Source organism: Muscardinus avellanarius, assembly GCF_963383645.1.
Source record: "Muscardinus avellanarius genome assembly, chromosome: 3".
Classification (NCBI taxonomy): Eukaryota; Metazoa; Chordata; class Mammalia; order Rodentia; family Gliridae; genus Muscardinus; species Muscardinus avellanarius.
Genome location: NC_137788.1, coordinates 148,103,556 through 148,128,749, shown reverse-complemented (window position 1 = coordinate 148,128,749; position 25,194 = coordinate 148,103,556). Strand labels below are relative to the sequence as shown.

Below are 25,194 nucleotides of genomic sequence, written 5' to 3'. Positions count from 1 at the left end.
TTTCGACAACAGGGTCTTGCAAAATTGCCTAAGCTGGCCTCTAACCTGCGATCCCCCCTCCCCACGCTCGGCCTCCCAGGTTGCTGGGGTTACGGGCGGGCACCACATCCTCATTTCTTCAAGCTGGCTTTTTGTCCACTTGCTGGTGGCATCCAGATCCGAGAGCGAGGCAGGCCCGCGCTGGGAGAAGCAGCCCGTCACCCTCCTCCCTCTCAGGCTCACCTGCTCCCTCCGCCGCGGGAGCTCAGGGTGCCGCAGATGCAGAGGGCGCTGCGGGTCCCATGGGCACCGAGAGCACTGCAGGCTTTAGACCGGGCTCCTCGTGGACGTAGACATTGCTCTTCACTTCCTGCATACGCGGAGAGAAGAGGCAACTCTGTGGGTCCTCTCTCTCCCAGGCAGGGCAGGCTGTCCCTGGCGATCTAGAACTGCCTGGGAGAGCGGGGAGCTGCGAATGGCGGGGAGCGAGCGCCACCGTGCGGTCGCTGTGCAGATCGCACCCTGTGGACAGCACCTTAGTCGCTGTCCTGAGCAGAGACACACTAAGCAAAGACAGGGTGCTCACTCCAGAGAATAGTGCCAGGGCACGTAAGTGAAATGCACAGCGACACTGGGAGTTGTCATGGACACTGTGGTCATCACCCAGCCTGGGGGACTTTGGGAGGTTGTGCTGAACCTATTTGTTTTGAAAGACCATGAGTGTGGCCGCCGAGAGGCAGCTTCAGGTGTCAGTGTGGACAGGTCCAGAAGTGGGGTGCAGGAGATGAGGAGGAGGCTGGAGGCAGATCTGGGAGGTGGCGCGGGGCTGGGACAGATTAGGCCTGATTCGGCCTCCCAAAGACTGTGCCTCTGTGGTCCTGGAGAACATCTGTGTCAACCCCAGCCTCCCGGAAGCCTCCTAACCTCCCAGGTCAAACCATCCAGGGACTCAGGGACCACTGGATGGCTTTCATTTCTACTGATAGGGAATTTTATTCCTCCCACCCAAGAACGGCTGAAGGCACAGGTGTAGCTGAAAGGTGTGATATTGGAATAAGTTATAAAGATAGAAACTGAATGAGCGTGGTGGCGCACGCTTGTAATCCCCGCGCTTGGGAGGCTGAGACAGGAGGATCGTGCAGGTTCAAAGCCAGCCTCGGCTACTGAGTGAGGCTCTCAGCAACTTAGGGAGACCCTGTTTCCAAATAAAGTATAAAGTAGGTCTGAATTATAGCCTGGAGGTAGAAAGACTCTGGGTTCCACCCCCAGTACCCCCCCCACACACATACACACGAGAATATGTATGAAAACTGGTAACATTTCTGATTTATTTCATTAGCATTTAACCTACGCATGGTTTCTTTCTTCTTTCTTTCTTTCTTTCTTTCTTTCTTTCTTTCTTTCTTTCTTTCTTTCTTTCTTTTTTGGTGGTACTGGGGTTCCTGGAAGCCCTTCTACCTCCGGACTACACTCCCAGACCTATTTTTACCTTTTTATTTGGAAAAAGGGTCTCCTAAGTCAGTGCGCGTGGCTGGCTTCGAACCTGCGCGATCCTCCTGTCTCTGCCTCCCAAGCGCGGGGATTACAAGCGTGCGCCACCACGCCCGGCTCCCACACATGGTTTCTAATTGTGGCGTCTCGAGTAGTTTATGTTCTTACTTTAAAGGTAGGTTAAAATAATTGTGCTGAGAAATAAAACATAATAGGAATGTAATCACGCAAAACAACTCATATTGGAGAGTTGACAGGGAGAGCAGGGTACTAAATTGGGTGGATAATATTATATCCACTGGGTAAGAAAAATCTATGCTGAGGGAGGGAAAGAATGAAAGGAAACATACCCCAAATACTAAGAGCGTTTGCATTGGGGTGGTGGGGCTGTGTGAGGGAGGGGTGCGTGGTGCTGGGGTTGAACTTAGTGTCCAACCACTGGGCTACACCGCCGGCCCCTAGGGACACAATTTCTTTATGTTTTTCCCCAGCTTCAGATTTTCTTTAATGAGCTTTCTAGTCATTTTATTAACAAAAAACAAATGTAAAGAGTTAATTTAAAAGGCTTATTATTAGTCGTACATCTGGAGTCATATAAATTCTACTTAAATTATATATGGGTTACGGAGGACATTAGTTAAAGTTACCCTGGAAACCTTTGGTATGGTTTTATTTAATTATTTATTTTGGTGGTACTGGGGCTCCTGGAAGCCCATCTACCTCTGGGCTACACTCCCAGACCTATTTTTACATTTTTATTTGGAAACAGGGTCTCCTAAGCCAGCGCACGCGGCTGGCTTCAAACCTGCACGATCTTCCTGTCTCTGCCTCCCAAGCGCGGGGATTACAAGTGTGCACCATCACACCCGGCCTTTGGTATGGTTTTAAACACACAGAACAAACGCAAGGCAATGGTGGCCTTGCTCCCAGGTCCAGAGACACAGCTGCTCCTCGCCGTTGTGACCAGGGACAGCACAGGAGGCAGAGGGGTGCCCATCCGCGGCGGGGGGGGGGGGCGGGGGCTGCCCAAAGCCTGACTCACGGCATGTTCTTTTTTTTTTTTTTTTTTTTTTAAGAAACGAAATTCTGCTACATTCCAGTATTTTCAGCTTCTAGAGGGACGCACTGGCGTGCTTCTGTGCGCTGAGAGTGGGATGTTGCAGAATTTGGTTCCTGTTTCAGCCTCACTCAGAAGCTTGTTCCCACGCAGGCGGTGCCTGGCAGGCTGCATCTCCTTGAGCTCTCCAGGTGGGTTTTGTTTTTCTGTGTGTGGTACTGGGGATGGAGCCCAGGGGCATTCTACTTCCGAGCTACACCCCCTGCCCTATTTTTTATTCTTTATTTTGAAACAGGGTCTCACTGAGTTGCAAAGGGCCTCACTGAGTATCTGAGGCTGTCTGCGAACCTGGATCTTCCTGCCTCGGCCTCCTGAATGCTGGGATTACAAGTGTGCGCCACCACGCACAGCTCTCCAGGTGGTTTTGATGGAGACTGCAGTCCAGCGCTGCACGGTGACTCTTGACTGAGATTGGATGTTCGAATCACCTACCAGGCTTTAACAACATCCGAATGCCTAGGCCCTATCCCAGACCCAGTGAGCCCAAGTCTTTGGGCAGAGGCTGGGCTTGGCTTTGAAGGCCTCGGGGGAGCCTCTGTGTGTGGTAAGGGCTGAAACCACTGACCTCATGGGCTGTTCTCTGATGCTCTTCCCATCAGAATCACCTGGAGGGCTTGTTAGAGATGCTGCCTCCCCAACCCAGAGCGTTTGTTTTTGTTTTCTTGTACTCAGACAAAGGTCTTGCTAAGTTGCTGAGGCTGGCCTGCAACTGAAGATCCTCCTATCTGGGCCTCCCAAATAGCACCCCGCCTCTGGCTCACAGATTCGCATTTCTTTTTTTTTTTTTTTTTGGTGGTACTGGGGTTCCTGGAAGCCCTTCTACCTCCGGGCTACACTCCCAGACCTATTTTATATTTTTATTTAGAAACAGGGTCTCCTAAGCCAGCACGCGCGGCTGGCTTCAAACCTGCGCGATCCTCCTGTCTCAGCCTCCCAAACGCGGGGATTACGAGCGTGCGCCACCACGCCCGGTTTACAGATTCGCATTTCTAATTCGAGTTCCAGGCCAGACCCCTGCCAGGTAACAGCTACTGAGGATACACAGGACAGCTGGGGGCCTGGCCATCAGCTGTGCCTGTGAGGGCTGAGACCCCTTCGGAGCCTTGAGGTCCAGAGGTAGGGGAGGGAAATCATCAGCCCACAGGAGACAGAGCTCCCAGACAGCAGAGTCTCCAGCCCAGCGACGCAGGCAGGAAGCGGGGTGCAGGAGTCTGCGCAGCTGGACGACCCCGCAAAGGCACCTTACCTCCCAGTAGATCTGGTCCTCAAAGCAGTTCTCGTCGGCAGGTTGTCCCCAGAATGGCAATCTCAAAATGAGCCCTAGAACATCGGAGGTCACAGGAGGTCAGGAGACAGGAGACAGGTCCACCCACCCCTGCCCCTTCCCTCCGCTGGGACCTACATCTCTGCAGTCCTACGGCAGGAAGCGCAGACACATTAGTGGGGGATACTCTTGGAAGCCTCCCAGGAACCTCACCCTTTCCCGGCCAGCCACTCTCACTCACCCATGATAATGCCGCCCACCAGGGCCATAGCCAAGGTCAGGAGGAGGCCAAACACCTGGAACTTTCCTTGGGTTTTCATGGTCCTATAGTCATTTAAACCTTGAAAGTCAATGGAATGGGCAAACCTGGGGTGGAGATGGGGAGCGGCTCAGGGGCCCACAGAGAAGCTTAGTGGTCAGTCCTCGCCACCCCACACAAGCGTGCGGGTCCCGGGCTTGGGGAACCCTGGCCCTTAGCTTTCCCATCTGCAAAGTGGGCGCACAGGATGGAGCAATGGTCTCTAAGACGCATGGAGGGAATGAAGCAGTGATTCAGAGTGGGGAAGGTAAAGGAGACGCAGACCAGAGGGTCAGCAGGAAGCGGAGAGCGGGGAGATGGATCCCCACCTCCCCGTCCTCCTCCCCCTCGGTTACCCTGGTTGCTCCTGCACATCAGAGGCGGCGTAGGCCGCCGTCACGGCCCCCACGATGCTGCCTATGATACCAGGGATGCCGTGCAGGTTGTGAATGCCGCATGTGTCCTGGATCCGGAGCCGGGACTCCAGGAAGGGCTGAGGGGGGAGGAGGGTGCTGCTGAAGCAGGGGCCACAGCAGAGATGTGGGGAGGCCAGGATTCTGGGGGGGACCTGGGACTCTCCAGCCCTTAGGCGCCCTCCCTGGGGACACCCCTTACAGTCAGGAAAACAGAGACCCAGCATTCTTCCGCCCAGCCCCTGCCTGGGGCCCTCACCGTCAGAAAGGCAAAGCCCAGGGTGGAGAAAATGCCGCAGAAGAAGCCTACGATGAGGGCACCGTAGGGTGTGAGCAGCATCTCGGCTGCGGTGCCCACGCCGACTCCACCCGCCAGCGTGGCGTTCTGGATGTGCACCTGAGGAGGGCGGGCAGGGTGGCAGCGCTCAGTCCTCCCCCGGAACACCGACCTGAGCTCGGGCGCTGGGGGAGGGTGGCACCCAGGCGGGCTCAGTGTCGACCTCAGCAAGTCAGGAAGGAGCATGCAGAGGGGTCTGGCCTGGACCTGTGCTTGGGACGGCTGTGCACTCATCAGGCATGCCGCCAGCAGGCTTGGGCATTTTCTAGGTCCACTGGGCACTGTGTTGATGGACGTACCGGCAAGCCCTGTTAGTGCAACTGCCTGTTTGTACGTGTGTGTGTGTGTGTGTGTGTGTGTGTGTGTGTGTGTGTGTGAAAAAGATAGACAGACAGACAGACAGACACTAGGGATTGAACTCAGTAGCATTGTACCTCTGAGCTACATTTTTTTTTTTTTTTTTGCAGTATTGGGGATGGAACCCAAAGGCATTCTACCTCCGATCTATGCCTCCAGCCCTATTTTGTGTGTGTGTGTGTGGGGGTCTGGGGATGGAGCCCAAGGGCATTTGACTTCCAAGCTATAAGCTATACCCCCTGCCCTATTTTTTAATTCTTTATTTTGAAACAGGATCTCACTAAGTTGCAGAGGACCTCACTAAGTAGCTGAGGCTGTCCGCAAACGGTGATCCTCTGGTCTCAGCCTCCCAAATACTAGGGTTACAAGTGTGAGCCACCACACCCGGCTTCCAGCCCTATTTTTTATTCTTTGTCTTGAAACAGGGTCTCACTGAGTTGCAAAGGGCTCACAGAGTAGCTGAGGCTGTCCGTGAACCCAGATCCTCTTGTCTCAGCCTTCTAAATATTTTTTTTTATTTTGAAACAGGGTGTCACTAAATTGTAGAGGGCCTCCTAAGTTGCTGAGGCTGGCCACGACACTGCAATCCTTCTTTCTTAGCCTCTCAGGCACTGGGATTACAGGTGTGAACCACCATGTCCAGCCTGCTTGTTCCCTTTGTGTACCGTGTCTACCTGGGCGCCACACCTACAGGTCTACATCAGGTGCCCACGGACCTTTGGGTACCCATGCACTGGCCGATGCTCTCTCAGTGGGCCTGTGCCTAGGGCTATGCTGCCTGGCTCACTCCACCCGGACAGCAAGCCTCGGAGGTGGGTATGCAGACGAGGGAACTGAGGCACAGTCAGGTTAAGGACTTATGTAGGAGCGCAGAGATAGCAAGAGGTGAAAAGATGCCTTGATTCAGATCTGTGTCGAGCCAGAGTCCTGTTCTGCACCCTCCCAGCGTGTAGGGTGGGAGCACACAGGCATGCTCCCTCCGGTGCCCAAGTGCCACCCTTGTCCAGCGCATCTAGGGTCCCATGGCGGGGACCCACTAACAGGGCCCCCTAACAGTGTCTCAACACATACGTGCCCTTGGTAAGAGGCCGTGTCAGAAGGAAGAGTTGGAAAGTTAGTGTCTCTCCTTTGTCGTTGTGGGAAAGCCTGCCAACACTGAAGGGGTTCCTTCCTCCCCCCAACACCAACAAATACAGCTGTCCCCGTGGTGTGATGCAAGGACTGGGAGTGTGGCTCAGTGGGCAAGCATTTGCCAAGCATGCCTAGGACCCTGGGTTTGTTTCCCGACACTGCAAAACAAATGACAAAAACCAACGGTGTGATTTGAAGGATGCTGTACGACACCCTCCCTCACTCCCACACATACACACAAAAACTTCTCGGGAAGTGAACAGAGCATTAAAAGGATGGCTCCTCTGAGTGTGTGAGGTGTGCTGGGAGCAGCTTTAAGAAGCCCGAGGAGCCGGGCGTGGTGGCGCACGATTACAATCCCCGCGCTTGGGAGGCGGAGACAGGAGGATCGCACTGGTTCGGAGCCAGCCTTGCTGGCTTAAGAGACCCTGTTTCCACATAAAAAAGTTAAAAAATAGGTCTGGGAGTGTAGCCCGTGGGAGTGTATCCCGGAGGTAGAAGGGCTTCCAGGAACCCCAGTACACCAAAAATAAAAAAAAGAAGCCCGAGGAGCCGGGCGTGGTGGCGCACGCTTGTAATCCCCGCGCTTGGGAGGCGGAGACGGGAGGATCGCGCTGGTTCGAAGCCAGCCTCGCTGGCTTAAGAGACCCTGTTTCCAAAAAAATATATATAAAATAGTTCTGGGAATGTAGCCTGGAGGTAGAAGGGTTTCCAGGAACCCCAGTACCACAAAAAAAAAAGAGCCGGATGTGGTGCCCACACTTGTAGTCCCAGCATTTGGGAGGCTGAGACACGAGGATCACGGTTCATGGACAGCCTCAGCTACTTTGCAACTCAGTGAGATTCTGTTTAAAAATAAAGAATAAAATATAGGGCAGGGGGTGTAGCTTGAAGGTAGAATGCCCCCGGGTTCCATCCCCAGTACTGCAAAAAAAAAAAAAAAAAAAAAAACGCTTGAAGGCTAGCATACAGGAGATCAGAGGCATGGTGGAGGGGCCTGGGCAGGCCTCATGCCCGGCAATGCCGCAGGCTGTGGAGAAGCAGCTTGGCCTGAGCGGCCGACATGGCAGAGCCTCAAGGATCTGATCTGGGTTCTGCCAAAAGCCAGCGATGTGTTCAGGACAAACCCCTTCCCCGGACCCTGAGCTCCGTCATCTGCAGGACGAGTGTCCTAATCTGATGCTGCCTGCCCAGATTGGGGTGTTGGCAGGGCATGATAATCAGCAGAGCTGTGCCAACCGGAGGCCCCCTTCTCACCATGTCCAGCTTGCCCTTCTTGTCCAGGGCGCTGGACACTGCCACTGTGGTGAGCACGCTGGCCGCCAAGGAGCAGTAGGTATTGAGGACCGCTCGGTGCTGGGCATCCCCGTGGGAAGAAATGGCGGAGTTGAAGCTGGGCCAGTACATCCACAGGAAGAGGGTTCCTGGGTCAGACCAGACAGGACGCGTTAGATAGGGCTCCACAGGGCTCAGGCAGAGACCCTGCCTGCAGCGCTGGAGACATCAAATGACCTCACAGCCAGCCCTTCCCACCTCTACAGCTTTCCTCCTGCTGGGACTCTTCCCGGAGGGCCCTCCTACTCAGCTTTCCCGCTCAGAGGTCTATCTACTCTTATCCCTATAACTGGCTAAATGGCCCCACTCCCACAGCACCGGGAGGGAGAATCTTTTCTCTTCCATAGGGAGATTCGCTGGTAGCATTTTCATCTCTCACAAGGCACTGGAGACCCTGGAGGGCAGGGCTGGGCTCTAAGATACCAGAGAAGGCACGGTTCATGTGTGCTCTCTGGAACAAATGGACCTCGCAGGTAGGAATGCACACCTGGCCCTTGCCCAGGGATGGAGTGGCCAGTTCCTGGCTTCCACTGTATATGCCTTGGGACACTCTAGGGGGAAGAGATAGGCACCTGGGGTTCTGGAACTGCCAAAAGCAACCTCCCTCTGCCCTTTCACCAAAAGGGAATGGCAGCCACTCATTGACCATGTGGGGATCAGGTGTGATCATGACAGCCTCATCCATTATGAAGGCCCCAACCAATATGGTGGCAACCCAATCAATATGGTGGCCCTTTCCCATCGTGGGACTCTCACCGATCATGGCAAAGAGGTCCGAGTGGTACACAGAACTCTGCCTCTGCTTGCTCTGCTCTAAGTTGCGCCGGTAGAGGATCCAGGTTACAGTGAGCCCAAAGTAGGCTCCAAATGTGTGGATGGTCATGGAGCCTCCTGCATCCTTTACCTGGAGTATGAAGAGCCCATCAGGGGCTGGCACCTTCTCTTCCTCCCTCTTCACAGATCTTCCCAGGCCCCTGCGCACGCACGCACGCACGCACACACACACACACACACACACACACAGGTTCAGCTGTCTCTGACTCCTCAGGCTATAGAGTGGAACCCAGGGCCCCCCATAGACCCATCAGCTGGAAGGGGGCAGTGAGGAGCTCTGAACTCAAGCAATAGGCCTGTCAACAAAATGCTGGGGTACCTCACCCCCAAAATGGGATTGTTCCTAGATGAGGAAACCCACACCGGGACAGGGCTTGCTCAGTCACAGGGCTGGGGAAGCAAGGGAGCTGGCACCCAGGGCAGCCCATGAGTCTTCTTCATTCACTGGCTCCCGGACACTCTGGATCTCCCATCTCCAGTCTACACAACTACCCCAACACCATCTCACCCAGGTTGCCAGGGCCTGTGTCCTGCCCAGCCTCCCGGCCCACCTTCTGCCCTCTCCTGTCCTCTCAAGTCAGAGCAGGTAGAGCGTTCCTTCCCCCCTCCACCTCTCGGCACCTCTAGGTTGACTTCTTTAGGTCTCAAGTTCACAGAGCAGGGAGATCAGAGTGACTTAGCAGGGCTGTAGTCAGAATTCAACAAGACAACATGCCCAGGACAGCTGGCAAGGGCCTGGCGCTCTACTGGGCACCTGATTAGCACCCCCCCCCTTCAGCCTCCTCTTCCTCCGCACTCAGAAGCAATCAGACTGCAACCAAACCAGACGCACTCTTTCACTGTAGCTGACACTAAGGTGCGAATGTGGACGTGTTGGAGACTTCATCCTCAGCGCAACAGTGCTGGGAAGTGGGGGCTCTAGGAGGTGAAGTGGTCACGAGGGCTCTGCCCGCAGGACGGATAGATCCCCTCATTGCAGGTGTGGACTCCTTAGCTGAGGGTGCGCTGGGCCCTCTCACTCTCTCTCTCTCCTTCTCCTTCACCTTCTCTTGCACTTTTGCTTTCCATCATGCATTTGTTCCTGAGGACAAACCTAAATAAAGCCTCCAGCTTCACTTCCTCTTAGTTGGCTTAAAAATCCCCCATCTGGGAGATCTCTCAGCGGCGGGGCATCGACACATTTGTCCCCCCACCGGCTCTGCTGTAGGCCACACCCCTGACATGTGGGTTAGGATGACAATAGTTGCCTAGGTTACTTTTCAGGGACCTGAAGGCCACTTGTGCTGGACAAGGACGACTCCATTTTGGCCTGCAGATGTTCCATGGGGAAAGGCTTGGCATTTCCACATTGTGTCTCTCTCCTTTGCTGCCTTCACCTTGGGTCAGACTCTACTCAGTTCTGCATGTAGACCTATTGACCATTTGAGGATTTTTTTTTTTATACTGGGAATTGAGCCCACAGGCATTCTACCTCTGAGCTATACCCCCCAGCCCTTTTTATTTTTTATTTTGAAACAAGGTCTCACTAGGTTGCTAAGGCTGGCCTCAAACCTGTGATTTCCGGTCTCCGATTTCCAAGTGCTGGGATTACAGGCGTGCACCACCTCACCCAGCTAAATTAGATCTTATTCTAAGCAAAGCTGAAAACCCAGGCCAGGTCTTCACCAGGGGAATGGTCTTATGCGCTCTGTCAACAGGCCACCATGGCTGCCGGTGTAGACTGGCCTGCCAGGGTGAGTGGGGGGTGGTTTGGACGAATGGGGGCTGAAAGAATGGCAAAGGGAATGAATGACGGAGTTGGAGTGGCCTAACACCCTCCCAGGAGCACAGGTGCGTCAGGCAGAGTCCAAGTGCAGAAGAAGAGGCTAAGACATACACAGCCCCCCCCATGACACCTTCCCCTGCCCAAAGGCACCAACACCTCTGAGAGTCTGAAGTCCAAGGTACCCCTTATCTCTGCCACAAAATGGGCCAACCCCAGGGGGAAGCATTCTCGCCATCGCCCACGTGAGAGGCAGGTTGTGTGCTTTGTGGTTCTGCGGTACACAACCTACGCATGGTACAAGTCCTCTCGGTAACCTGGGTGCTTTTCTTGGCCACACAATCTGGGGATGTAACATGTGCACACAAGAGTACATGCCACTTCTCCCATATGATGGAAGAGAAGGGAAAGTAGGGGGGAAAAAAACACATTGAAAGAATGGAAGAATGCCCGCTCTGCCCAGGGCTGGGCTGGTGTGCAAGGTAGACTGTTGTCTCTGCCTGATAGATGTCATCACCCCTATTTTAGAGAGGAGGAAACGGAAGGGCAGGAGGTTGAGGGACTCCCTAGCTCTCTCTTTCTCTGTCCCCCTTCCATTCCTGCCACGGTCCCCATTTCTGATCCCGGCTCACCTCCAGCAGGTTGAGGAGGATGAACTCATTCACGGTGAAGAGTGCCACCTGTCCCAAGGTCATGAGGAGCAGCTGGACTGGGCTGACTTTGCCCAGAACCGCCCCAAAGGCCACGCAGACCGAGGCTACACAGAAGTCGGCATTGATGAGGCTGCGGGAAGACAGGCCGGCCAGGGGCTGGGGTGACAGCAAGAAGTGATACCCCAAACCCTGGGCTTGGATCTGCACACTCATCAGCTGCGGGTTTGGTCTCGTGGTTTGAACTGACCCTGTCTCACCACCTGTGTTTATGGGCTGCACAGCTGATGTACCCAGGACAGCAGTGGCCCCGGGAGATGCTGAAGCTGCCTGCAGCTCGGCTCCTTGCAGCCTGTGGCAGGGAACCCGAGGGGCCTGGCTGAGGCTATTGAAAGTGTCCCATACTGGAGACAGCTTTCAGAACCCAATTTACCCTGCCTCCTCTTTCAGGAAGCCGCCCCTACTTCTCTGCTCAAGCCCCTGCCAGCTCTGGGCTGCCTCCTGCCCCTGCCCCTTGCCTGCCCAGGCCATCCCAACCCACTCACTTCTCGATGCCCAGGAGAATGTGGCCATCCACGAAGTGGTGAAACCAGCCCTGCATGAGCAGCGCCCACTGGATCCCGAAGGCTGCCAGCAGGAAGTTGAAGCCCACGGAGCTGAACCCGTAGCGCTGCAGGAAGGTCATGAGGAAGCCAAAGCCCACGAAGACCATCACGTGCACGTCCTGGAAGCCTGTGGGGAGAGCGCAGCGGGGTCTTGAGGCCTCCCCAAAGCCCACCACCGCCTTGGGTATGGGCCAGCACAGCCCAGGACTACACCTCTGCCTCTCCTGCCACTGGCCAGACGCGGGCAGATCGCGAGCTCATCTCTTTGTCCCACCGTCCGAGTCCAGTTCCTCAACCAGAGCATCCATACTCCAGGGCTGGGATACAGTAGCGTCCCTCTGCTGGCAGAATGGCCACCCCCCCCACCCCCAGCTTGTCAAGGGTCGCTGGAGGAGGCTGGGCTGGGGGGATGGGTCCCTTGCTTAGACCACTGAGTTATATCATCAAGACATGCCCAAAAGCTCCCCCTGGTAGACAAAAGCATCCTAGTTCCATCCTCCAATGGCAATGGCTCTGCCGGCCCAGGATGGGGGTGAGTCGCTGGACATTTGAATTTGGGGCCAGACCTTGGGTTATACCAGGGTCTAGGGGCTAGAGTCTGGGGCCATGTCTCCCACAATCCTAATCCTTTCCTACGGGGAATCGGTGGACCTCTGGTCAGGTAGCGCCTCCATACCAGAGAAGAGCTGGTTACCTCCACGAATCTCACCACCTCCAGCAAGTGCGCTTCCCTGCATCACCAAGACTTGCCTTTGGTGGACCCCAGCTTTTGCATCTCCCAGGTGGGTGACTCAGGGGACGCTGCAGAACACACCTGGGCACTCTGGAACGCTAACTAACTTCAGAGATGATGCGGGATTAAGTGCAAACGCTGATCACCCGCAGTGTCTACCCCGTAACGGGCGATGAGAATGGACAGGTAGTGCTATTCATCGTTACTCAGGCCTGGCCTAGTTCTGAGTTCTGACCCAGTTCTGCCAACTCACAGTGCGGCCTTGCCAAGCCCCTGCTCTTCTTGGAGCTTCAGTTTTCTCAGTGATAAAGCTAAAGGGATGGGTTGGAATGATCTCGGCTGTACTCCCAGCACTCACATTACGCAGGCCTAGACGCCAAGAAAACAGCAGAAGGAGGAGAGCTCTGAGAAGCAGTGAGTCCAACTGCAGGTGCCAGGGGACATGGGAAGCAGATTGCGGGGCTCCCACTGGCCATTTCTGGGACAAGTTGAGCACCAAAAATAGCTATGTGCCATAATGAATTGAGATCATTTAAATATAGGAATTCCTGGGGCTGGGTGTGGTGGCTCACACCTGTAATCCCAGTACTTGGGAGGCTGAGACAGGAGGACTGTAGGTTTCAGGATGGCCTCAGCAAGTAGTGAGACCCTCATCAACCTAGCAAGACCTTGTTTCAGCCAGGTGTGGTGGCGCATGCTTGTAATCCCAGCATTCTGGAGGGAAGCTGAGACTGGAGGATCGCAGTTTGCAGACAGCCTCAGCTACTTAGTGAGGCCCTCTGCAACTCAGTGAGAGCCTGTTTCAAAATAAAGAATAAAAAATAGGGCAGGTAGAATGCCCTTGGGTTCCATCCCCAGACCTGCAAAAAAAAAAAAAAAAAAAAAAAAAGATCCTGTTCGAAATAAAAATAAAATAGGGCTGAGGGTGTAGTTTAAAGGTAGAATGCCCCTGGGTATGTGTGTGTGTGTGTGTGTGTGGTGTGTGTGTGTGTGTGTGTGTGTGTGTGTGTGTATGTATGTTTGTATGGGTTCATACATATGTATATATACATATATGTATTCTTATATATATTTGAATTCTTAGTCTATCACTCAATATAAATTAGTAAATCAATAAATGAGGTAGCAGGAAAGATTCTTCTTTACAGTACAACACCAAGGGCTTCACTGAAAAATGTGGGGAGAGAGCTGGAGTCGACCAATCGCCATTTTCACAGTAAAGATTCAGCCAGTGGATGCTAATTGCGGGGGATTTTTTTTTTTTTTTTTTTTTTTTGCGGTCCTGGGGATGGAACCTAGGGACATTCTACCTCTGAGCTACACCCCTGCCCTATTTTTTATTCTTCTTTTGGGAAACAGGGTCTCACTAAGTATCGGAAGGTCTCACTAAAATAGCGGAGGCTGGCTGAGAACCTGCGATCCTCCTGTCTCAGCCTCCCAAGTACTGGGATTACAAGCGTGCGCCACCACGCCCAGTGTGCAGGGGGAAATTTTGATAAGAAGCAGGTTGTTTGCATTGCCTTAAAGATTCTCTCCTATGGACTGATTCCTAGTCACAAAGGAGGTGGAAAAACGATAGTAATTATATAATGGAGAAGTTAGACCACATCTTGACTGGGTGACCAACATTAACAGAACCAGATGTGATACCCTGGAAAGGACAAATGGCCCATTATCACCAGTCGTATTCCAGCTGAGATTACATAACCCAATCGAATCCCCAGAAAACAGCAGTCCATCACCCCCCCACCCACAGGGTCAATGGCCCTGGGTCCTCTGCGGCCAAGCCAAGGGTTGACTCCGCCCACCCCAGTGTCCTCCGGGCCTTGCCTGAGACCCAGGCTGCGGCCACAGATACCTCCCCCACTCCAATCCTGCTAGCAGCCACCTCCGGGAAGTAAAGGGGGCCTGCCCCACCCGCCCCAGGATGGGCTCTGAGCTGAGGAGGAGGAGCGGCCCCCCACTGCTGACAGGAGCAGGCAGCCTGGGCTTAGGTTTGTCCACATGCCACAGACGTCATGGCGGGTCACTGTGTTGAAGGAAGTGGAGCTAAGTATGTGCAGTGCCATAAAAGGTATTATGGTTATTCTGGGAAGAGCTGATGGGTGAGAGACTGGAAAGGAGCGGTGAGGGAGAGGGAGGTGGCGCATCCACACACCAATTCCAGAAGCTGGGGGGCGGGTGGCAGGTGGCAGGAAGGCAGAGGGGAAGGGGCTCCGGGGTGGGAGGGAGGTGCTGGGTCCTGCCCTGGTGGTGGGGAGCTGGAGGCACCATAGGGATGGGGAGTGGGGTGCAGACATCCTGGCATGGGGGAGAAACAGTGCCTGGCTCCCGGGCAGGCGGTATGGTCTGAGGCCAGGTAGCTGTGCAGGGGATGTGGAGGGGGCGAGGGAGACACAAGCTAAGCGCGCTCACTTGCTGGCTATGCCTTGTAGCCAGAGGCTTGGTGAGGAGGCAGGAGGGACCGCTGGAAAAAGGCAGGTGGGAGCCCCTCAAAGACAGGGTAGCGGCTGCCTGGTGGCAGGGAGGAGAAATGCGGCCAGGGCAGAGCTGAAGGGCGCCAGGCAGGTATTTACAGTGTCAGGGAGGCCTTCAGTCTCCCTGTGGCCCTGGAGCCCGGAATCCTCACTTCCGCCCCTCGCCCCTCCTGATCTGGGCCCCCTGCTTTTTCTCTGGGTCCTGACCCAGCACTGAAACATATCAGCTCCTTAATTTCTGTTTCCTAGTTTTGAGTGCTACTTAAAATGACTTAAACGGAAACAATGTGAACGAAGGTCCAAACTGTCTGACTTCAGCAAAGAACATGCCTTCTCTGATCCATGGCTTCTCTATGGGCATGATAGCCGTGCTCAAATGGTGCTGGCCCCAGAGGTTTTGTGGTGCACGTCAAGCCAGGAAACCTAAGCAAAGCCAGGCGAGGTGGCACACACCTGTAATCCCAGTACTTGGGAGGCTGAGAAGGGAGGATCACAGGTTCAAGGCTAGCCTCAGCAAGTTGGCAAGCCCCTCAGCAACTCAGAGAGATCCGTTTCAAAATTTAAAAATGAAAATAAAAAGAGGCGGGCGTGGTGGCGCACACTTGTCATCCCAGCATTTGGGAGGCTGAGACAGGAGGACATGGTTTGCAGACAGCCTCAGCTACTTAGTGAGGCCCTTTGCAACTCGGTGAGACCCTGTTTCAAAATAAAGAATAAAAAATAAGGCTGGGGTGTCACTCAGAGGTAGAATGCCCCTGGGTTCCATCCTCAGTATCACACACACACACACACACACACACACACACACACACACACATTAAAAGGGTTGGGGGTGTGGTTCAGAAGAAGAACACTTCAGGGTTCAATTCCCAGTATCCTCCCTGCACACACACACACACGCACACACGTACGCATGCACGCACGCACGCACAGTCAAAGCTCCAGGCAGTCCTGGCTCTTCATCCATTGCTCAGTCACAAGAACTGTTATTTCTTTTTTCTGTTTCAAGATTAACCAGATGCTTTGCACTGGAATAGCGACCTGCCGAGAGTCCGGTCAGTTCCCCAGCCTGTGGCTACCGGAGCTGCCCTGCCAGGACCTGCTTCCTGGGCCTGGAGGCCCCTGGTGGCCAAGCTGGTACCCTGGCTTCCAGCCATGACAGCTGCCGCCAGGGGCACTCGTGAGCACCCTGTTCTCCCCCTCCTCCCTACTCCCCACCTGGCGGTCGACTCCCTTCTCCCTCCAAACATGAGTCTCCCCCACATGGGTGGACCACGGGGGCCCCCTCCCCTCTGCTGTATGAATACACTTATAACACTGTCCTGCAAGGGAACGGGACTGCTCCTTCCCATTCCCTAGGCCAGTCCAGCCCCAACTGTTTCTCAGAGACCTACTGGCCAATCCCCCAAACCCCCCAGTACTTCATGTCCCACGTCTACATCCACACTGTAAAATCTTCTGGGGTTTGGGGGATGGTCAGGGGTAGCAGTGCCACAGAAAACCAGAAAGTAGGTGGGCACTGGGCTAGGAGGGCTTGGCATCCTCCATGCCTGCGCCACTGCCCAGCTGAGTATGTGGGGCTCCTCCCTAATCTCCATTTCCTCCAGGATAAAACGAAGAGAATAAATGTTCTGCCCGACGGAGCAGGCACATTGCACTCTGTAATTGGGAAGAGCACAAAGGAGTTTAACTGTTATGATAGTTCCAACTCATGTTCGGGGAGCTGTCCCGGCCACCTCGCCGGTGGGATGCCAGCACCCATCTAGACCCCGTCACTCCCTTCTGGGGAGGCCGGAGGGCAGCAGGTTGTGCTCTTGCTCTGCGCTGTCAGACGCTGGCCCTACATCTCTCTGACTTTAGCTGCTGGTCCCACTCCACAGAGGAGTGTACTGAGACCCCTGGGGTGAGGCCACTGGCTTACTCCAGCTAGTGATGGACTCAGATTGTTTAATCCCCAAGTGGACCACCGGGCCACACTGCCCTCTGCTCTGGGTGAGAGTGTCCTTTATAAAAGGGAACTGAGCCTCATGGAACGGTCCTTTAGGTGCGTCCTCTGTTCCAGGTCCTCTCCTGAAATGTGCCCTGTTCCTCTCTGGGTCTTCCCAGAAAGCTCTGAAGCCTAGGCCCTGGAGGGTCTCCTCGGACCCCCCTCAGCAGCTACTGCCCTCTACCCACTCAGCAGCCCATGCGGAGGCTTCATGCTGAGCTGCGGGATGCTGCCAGGGAGGTCCCCTGCTGGCCCTGTGCCCGCTGCTTGCTGAGAGGCCCAAGCCTGTGGAGCTGTCCCTGGGCTCTCCTGAGCCCCATCCAGCTGAGCTGGACTCCCTGGAGACCGGAGAGGCCCACAGGCTCGGCTAATCCCAGTGCTGATGGCCTGGAGCCAAGACCTGAAGGCTTCACCCCACACTCCTGGGAATTGCTTTGCTCCCAGGAACCAAGGCCTGGGGACCCAGCTGAGCCAGAAAGCCTCAGGCCCTTTAGCTCCTGAACACAGCTCTATGACCTAGGAGGACTGGAAGGGGTGGTGGAGGAGGAGGGAGGAAGGAAAGTAGGGGCGGAGACAGGCCCCAGAGTGTGGCTCAGACCCCTGGGACCACCACCCAGCTCCTGGCTTCCTTGCTGAGTGACATTTGCAAGAAATTTCTCTCTGGCCTCATTCTCTCACCTATACAATGGGGGTACTCAGAGCACCTCCCTGATAACTACAGAATGGATGCACACTAGGTTGGAGAAGCCACTATTTCTTATCTCACCAAGACAACTGAGGTTCCCGCAGGCCTCTCCTCTGTCACTTTGTTTTGATGGCCCGGTGCTCCCCTGCACCCACAGCGGAGGTGGCAGGGGAAACTCGGGGCCCTCCTTGATGGCAAGGGCTCTCTCCACCCTCAGCGCCCCCATCCCTTTCACACAGCCTACTCGTGGACACACTGAGCCGCTCCCCACCTCCCAGCACCCCCTTTTGGTGGGCCTCTGCCTGCCCTGCTTCTCCCTCTTCAACATCCACTGCTTACCAGGAAACGGTCCCAGATCCTGCCTGCCCTGAGCACAGAGGCCCTGGGTGCTGGGATGTGCCTCTCTGGTTCCCATAAGTCTGGGAATCCTTTGGGCCCAGAGACCCAGAATATTCAACTTGTCTGTGCAGGAGGACCACGAGGCCCAACTTGCTGGGACTGTCATGTTTGCACCTGGGTCCTGGTGGGTCACTTCTAGCATCTTCCACTTCTTTTTCAGAAGTCTCTTCCTTGGATGATACAAGGTCACTCTAGGTGAGTGCCCCTTGAGTGACTACATAAAAGTGGGGCAGGAAAGATGGGCAGGTGTGGAGGGCGCGGACCCCACTTCAGAGGGGAGAGGTTCTGCAGCTCCCTCATAGGAATCAAGGCCCTCCCCTGCCTGGCGTGGCAAGGACCTATGAACGAACGCCCATGGGAGGGAGGCCTTGGCCTCACTCTTTCCTGAGTGGCTGGTTCTGGGAACAAGCAGTAATCAAGGGCTGGAGGGTACAGGCAAGGGGGGCCAAGAATTCTCCTGCCTCCCAGTGTGCCTGGCCAGCCTCCCCCAGGGAGAGGAAGAGTGGGCATTGTAAAGAATAGACTGGGAGCCTGAACTCCGAGGCCACAGTTGTCAAGATACTTTTAAAACAAACACAGCTCAAGCCAGGCGTGGTGGCACACGCTTGTAATCCCAGTGCTTGGGAGGCTGAGACAGGAGGATCACACAGGTTCAAAGCGAGCCTCAGCTACTTAGTGAGGCTCTCAGCAATTTAGTGAGACCCTGTTTCCAAATAAAATAGAAAATAGGTCTGGGAGTGTAGCCTGGAGGTAGAAAAGCCCCTGGGTTCCACCCTCAGTAACACACACACACACACACACACACACACACACACACACACACTCCCCAGCTCAAGCTGGGCGTGGCGGAGCATACTTGTAATCCTAGTACTTGGGAGGTTGAGACAGGAGGATCGCAGGTTCACGGCCAGTCTCAGATACTTAGTGAGGCCTCCACAACTTAGTAAGACCCTGTTTCAAAATAAAGAATAAGGAATAGGGCTGGGCGTGTAGCTCAGAGGCAGAATGCCCCTGGGTTCAATCCCCAGTTATACAAAATAAACAAACAAATAAATAAAACAAAACACAGCCCAGGCTGAGACAGGAGAATAACACAGGTTCAAAGCCAGCTTTAGCTACTTAGTGAGGCTCTCAACAAGTTAGTGAGACCCTGTTTCAAATAAAAAGTAAAATAGGGCTGGAGGTATAGCTCAGAAGTCCCTAGTACCACACACACACACACACACACACACAAAAAAAAAAAAAAAAAAAAACTAAAACAAACACATACCAGCCCTCCAAGGTCAGCCTTAACAACTTAGTGAGACCCTTAACTACTTAGTAAGTCCTTGTTTCAAAATTAAAAAATCAAATGGCTGAGGTTATAGTTCAGAGGTAGAATGCCCCAGAGTTCAATCTTCAGTACCAAACAACAACCACCAAACAAACAAACCACCCTAGAGCCATTAGCAAGTCCAGTAGAGGCTGTGGTCTCACCAGCAGGGGGCACACCTCCCTTCTTGTAGACACTATATATCTCTTTTTATATCCTAACTTTTTGGCAGGCTACTTCATATGGTTGGCTCCCACAAAGCCTGCAGCCCCCCCCCCCCCAGACACGGTCTTTTTATGCAGCTCGCCATTCTGAATGTGTGTAGTTATTTCTGGACCCGCTGTGAGATGTCATTTCTGCTGCTGAGGGCACAGCACGGAGGGAACACTGATCAATAGAGGGAACTGTTGGAGATGAGCTCCAGGCTCCCTCCGAAACAGCCCAACAGTTAGGACAGTCATCGCCTGCTGGGAGACGGAGGGGAGAACCAGGAGGCACCAGGACACAGAGCCCTGGCCTGAGAGTCCGGACTGACCTCGGCCAGTTCCTCCAGTTGGTTCCCCGAGTCAGACGGCATCTGTGCTAAGTGCTGGTGTAGCAAGGGCTCCGTTCTGAAGTGAGGTCGTTACCCAGCCCTGGGCCAGAGCTTTGCAGGCTGTCTCATGCCAGCCTCATCCCAACCCCATTATCATCCCCATCCAATAGATTAAAAAATTGAGGTTCAGCGAGGTTGTCATTTGCCTAAGGCCGCCAGCTGGGTGGCAGCAAGCAGATCCATTCGAAAGGAGGCCTGAGACCTCCAGACCTTGCTCTCCACCACAGCGCCGCAGACACAGACCATCCAGGGGCGGTGGCTGCTCCTCTCCAAGCTGGAAGAGGGTGGGCTTCAGATCGCTGGCCCAGCACTGCCGCTCTCACACACCTGTCCCTGCAGCAGGGCTGGCAGGTCACGGGGCCATTCCTGTGGCCCTTGACATTGGGCCCATCCCTTATTTGGAGTATATGGGCACAGCTGGACATGGGACTGAGGTCACCACTGTTTGACAGAGGTGGGACTCCGGGCTCAGGGGGCTCCCCCACCTCCAGCAGGGCAGTCTGATGTTGGAGTCCTCTCAGAGCTGGAAGGCAGGTCAGATTAAAAAAAAAAAAAAATCTCACCCAGGTGCATACTCCTTACTAGGAAGGCGAAGAGCGCGCACAACTGCCATTTCTCCAGCCTGTTCTGCAGGGGAGGGTGCGCGCCCTGGTGGAGAGCCTGCCATGAGGCTGGGCGGGGACCTGGGGGGTCCCCATCCACCCCAGCGAGCCAACAGCCAGGTGGACCTGCGGGCAGGCGGGACTTACTCGGGTAGCGATAGTAGAACTCATTCTCCAGGTCGCTGGAGAAGTTCCTGCGCTGCTTCTCCCCCCACCAGTGGGGATCCGCCTCGATGTCGTAGCGCACGAACAGGCCGAAGAGAACCACCATGACCACCTGCAGGATCAGGCAGGTGAGCGGCAGCCGCCAGCGGAGGTTGGTGTTCCAGGCCATGCTGCCCGCGATTCGCACGCCCGGACGCCCAGGCTTATAGGACCTGGCGGGGAGGGGCGGGGTGGGGCGGCCGCTGGGGGCCAGAACAGCTGATCCCGCGCGCAGCCCAACCGGCGAGGGCCCTCGGGGCGCGGCGGGCCGGTCCCCACCCCTTCGGGCCCAGGCCAGCGCCCCGAGGCTCCCGCAGCCGCTGGGCACAGGGTGCCCCAAACTCTGTGGATGCCATTGATACCCGGTGTTTCCACTTTCCTTTCCTTTCCTTTCCTTTCCTTTTCCTTCCTTCCTTCCTTCCTTTCCTTCTTTTCTTTCTTTCTTTCTTTCTTTCTTTCTCTCTTTCTTTCTTTCTTTCTTTCTTTCTTGTAGTACTGGGGATTGAACCAAGTGGCATTCCACCTGTGAGCCACACTCCAGTCCTATTTTATTTTTTAATTTTAAAAGAGGGTCTTGCCAGGTGTGGTAGCACATGCTTGTTATCCCAGTGCTTGGGAGGCTGAGACTGGAGGATCTGAGGCTGGAGGCTAGGCTAGCCTTAGCAAATCAGCAATTCAGCAACCAACCTAGTGAGACCCTGTTTCCAAATAAGAAATAAAATGCTCAGAGGTAGAATGTCCCAGGGTTCAATTCCCAGTAACTAACACACACACAGACTCACACACAGTCTTGCTAAATTGCTGAGGCTGGCCTCAAACCTGCCATCCTCCTGTCTTTTCACTGAATTTTCACTTTTGTTCTGATGAACAAAGGAAGGGGAAGGGCTGTCCCATGGAAATCAGAATAAAGGAATTCCCAGACATGGGGTCAGCATCTCCTTCTTTTTCACATTACAGAATCCATACAGCAGCTACTCAGGAGGCAGAGGCAGGAGGATCGTAGGTTTGAGGACGACTGGGGCAACTTATGGAGACCCTGTCTCAAAATAAAAATACCAAAGGGCTGGGGGTGTAGCTCAGCTGTAGAGCCCCTGGGTTCAATCCCCAGTCCTGGGGGGAAAGAATTGTACAGGATACATGAATGAGAACTGAGGAAAGTCTCTGTGATGTGGTGCTCTGGATTGGGTCTTGGAGCAGTGAGAGGGTGCCGGTGGAGAAAGGCAGCGTTGAAATGAGGCTGGAAGTTCCGTTCCCAGAGGGCACCACGCTATGGCTTAGTGGGATAAATGTTCTGTGGTTGTGTACGACATGAGCAGCAGGGCGAGGCGGCTCAAGGGGAACTTTCTGCACTGCCTCGACAACTTTTCTATATATCCACAATTATTCTGAAATACAAAATGTAGACACTATTTCAGATTAAAAGATTAAAAGGGCTGGGGGTGTAGTTCAGTGGTAGCATGCCCCTGGGTTCAATTCCCAGTAACACACACACACACACACACACACACACACACACAATTATTTTCAGTCTCACTAAGTTGTGGAGGGCTGCACTAAGTAGCTGAGGCTGGCTGCGAACTTGAGATCCTCCCCTCTCAGCCTCCCAAGTACTGGGATTACAAGTGTGTGCCACCATGCTCGGCTCACAAAAATATAAATAAACAAAAATAAAAATTATGTAATGGCCAGGGAAGAAGATATTCTGTGTGTGTGTGTGTGTGTGTGTGTGTGTGTGTGTGTTACTGGGGATTGGACCCCGGGGGAATTCTTCCTCCAAGCTACACACTCCCAGCCCTTTTATTTATTTATTTATTTATTTATTGGTGGTACTGGGGTTCCTGGAAGCCCTTCTACCTCTGGGCTACACTCCCAGACCTATTTTTATATTTTTATTTGGAAACAGGGTCTCTTAAGCCAGCGTGGCTGGCTTCAAACCTGCGCGTTCCTCCTGTCTCCGCCTCCCAAGTGCGGGGATTACAAGTGTTCGCCACCACGCCCGCTACTCCCAGCCCTTTTTAATTTTTTATTTTGAAACAGGGTCTTGCTAGGTTGCTGAGAGCCTTGTTAAATTGTCTAGGCTGGCTTTAAACCGACAATACTCTCATCTCAGCCTCCTAAGTACTGGGATTAGAGTGTACCAACATGCCCAGCTCAGGAAAGATCTTCTTGATAAAAAGTTTGATTGAAAAAAGTTTAATTACAAGATGGGCATGATGGCGCATGCTTTTAATTTCAGTATTTGGGAGGCTGAAGAAAGGAGGATTAGGGGTTCTCAGACAGCCTCAGCTACTTAATGGGGCCCTCTACAACTTAGTGAGACCTTGTTTAAAAAATAAAGAATAAAGCTGGATGTGGTGGCGCATGCTTGTAATCCCTGCACTTGGGAGGCGGAGACAGGAGGATCGCGCAGGTTTGAAGCCAGCCACGCTGGCTTAAGAGACCCTGTTTCCAAATAAAAATATAAAAATAGGTCTGGGAATGTAACCCAGAGGTAGAAGGGATTCCAGGAACCCCAGTACCATCAAAACATAAAAAAAAAGAAAGAATAAAAAATAGAGCTGGGGGTGTAGCTCACGTAGAATGCCCTTGGGTTCCATCCCTAGTAATGCAAATTTTTAAAAAAGCATATTACAAAACTGTATATATAGCATGATTTTAATTTTTGCAATTATAACAATGCATAGAAACACATCAAAGCTTTAATAGTAATTCATTTTGACTGGTAGTATCACTGAAATCGTTTTAAAATTGTCATTTCCAAAATTATAATGCTAATGGTAAAATAAACCAGATGCAATGGCATACATCTCCCCTGGATTCATCCTTAATAACACACACACACACACACACACACACACACACACACAATTAGGGCTGGGGGTGTAGCTCAGTGAATGTTCAATCTCCAGTACTAAGCACTGAAGAAGGATAAAAAGGTCCTTATTAGTTAGAATCCCAGATTTGCAAAAGCCACTAAAGCCATATGTAACAGTTGAGCTTGGGCACTAGTCAGGGTGTTTGGAACTTGGGCATGGCTCCACTGGGGACCCCAGGGTGTCCTGCAGCCTCTGCAGAGAAACGTCTTTATTAAGACACAGTTGGGGACTTCCGGGAAGATGGAGACCCAGAAAAGCAGTGTTTCCTAGTCCTGCTAACACTCAATCTCTATTGCCACAAAGTCAGTGCTTTTCATAGCCAGAAAACACTATCAGCAGAGAAATAAAAAATGTAAACACAAGGGACAGAGAAAAAGAAGACTAGAAGAAGAACCAGAGAACAGAAAAGAAACCGGCTCACATTGTGGAGCTGCACTGGAGCCATCATACCTCACAGCATCAGGCTCCAGAGAGGAAAGGTAAACAAGGAGCTGAAGTGAGCAGTGCGGATCATTCGGGGGGTAATCCAGCAGTTCTTTCAGCACAAAGAACATCTAAAACTCCCAGTGGCCAAGCTCATCACGCCTTCCAGGGACTCAGAACAGAGCTCAAAACCAGAAAAGAAATACGCCTGACTCACGGCCGAGGGCGTGGCAGCGGCTCCATATTGCCAGCAGCGGTGGCGAGTTCACCATGCCCGCCACAGCTCCAGATCAGTGCACACAATAACTGTTAGTGAAATTGCAGTCCCTACAGGAGAAATCCCAGCATTGCACCCCCAGGGACTTGCACAGCTTTGATAATCTCCCTGGGTCTGAGATTTTGCAGTCCAACCCAGTGAAGGAGTAGTGGTGGCAAAGATACCACACCCTAGTCACAGCTCCCCGTGGGAAAACACCCAGCCCGGCACCCCCACAGACTCGCGCAGCCTTGATTAACTCCCTGGGTCTGGGACTTTACGATGCAACCCAGTAAAGGAGCAGTGGCAGCTGAGATTACAACAAACTCGAGATCCAGAGCACGTGAAGTCGTGGTGACCTGGGAAAGAACCCAGAGAAGGCACAAACTTCTGAAATCATGGGAAAGAGGAACAACAATAGAGCAATGAATGCCCACAACCGCACAACATCAGAACCTGATAACACAGAAATTCAGAGATCTCCAGAAGATCAAATCAGGAAAATAACTGTAGAAATAATACAGGACCTTCAAAAATAATTCAGAGAGAGTCTAAAAGAAATAAAGGATGCAATCATTGAAGTAAAGGCTTCAATTCAAAGTACAATCGATTAGACCACATGGAGAATAGAATCTCGTTCCTAGAAGATGATCACTCCAAAAATGAACGCATAGTTTATAATTTAGGGGAAAAAATCCGACAGCAAGAACTTGACATTGAAGAAATATGGGCCCATTTTAAGAGAGCTAACCTAAGAATAATTGGAATAGAGGAGGGAAAAGAAGGTGAAACCAACGGGATCAATAATCTCTTCAAGAAAGTAATAGCAGCAAAAGGTTGATACACAGGTCCAGGAAACTTATAGAACTCCCTTTAGACAGGATCGGAGAAGAGGATCCCCATGCCACATAATTGTCAAAATGACCAATGTGGAAGCCAAGCAGAGAATCTTAAAGGCAACAACAAAAGGCCAAGTGATATTCAGAGGCAAACAAATTAGAATCACTCCAGACTTCCCAAACCAAGTCATGAAAGCCAGAAGGGCTTGGAGTAACATATTCCAAACTCTGTA

The 25,194-nt window shown here is 53.2% G+C and overlaps 1 protein-coding gene across 1 annotated transcript; it reads right to left on the bottom strand.

Moving 5' to 3' along the window:
- Positions 1–244: 244 nt before the first annotated feature.
- RHCG (Rh family C glycoprotein) lies at positions 245–20,697 on the bottom strand (the record flags this gene model as incomplete). The annotated part of the gene is made up of 10 exons (XM_080691690.1): positions 245–349; positions 3,834–3,907; positions 4,093–4,217; positions 4,506–4,642; positions 4,822–4,959; positions 7,645–7,811; positions 8,479–8,626; positions 10,951–11,101; positions 11,514–11,700; positions 20,511–20,697. 10 exons carry the CDS (start codon positions 20,695–20,697, stop codon positions 245–247), a joined length of 1,419 nt encoding a protein of 472 aa, XP_080547816.1.
- Positions 20,698–25,194: the final 4,497 nt, after the last annotated feature.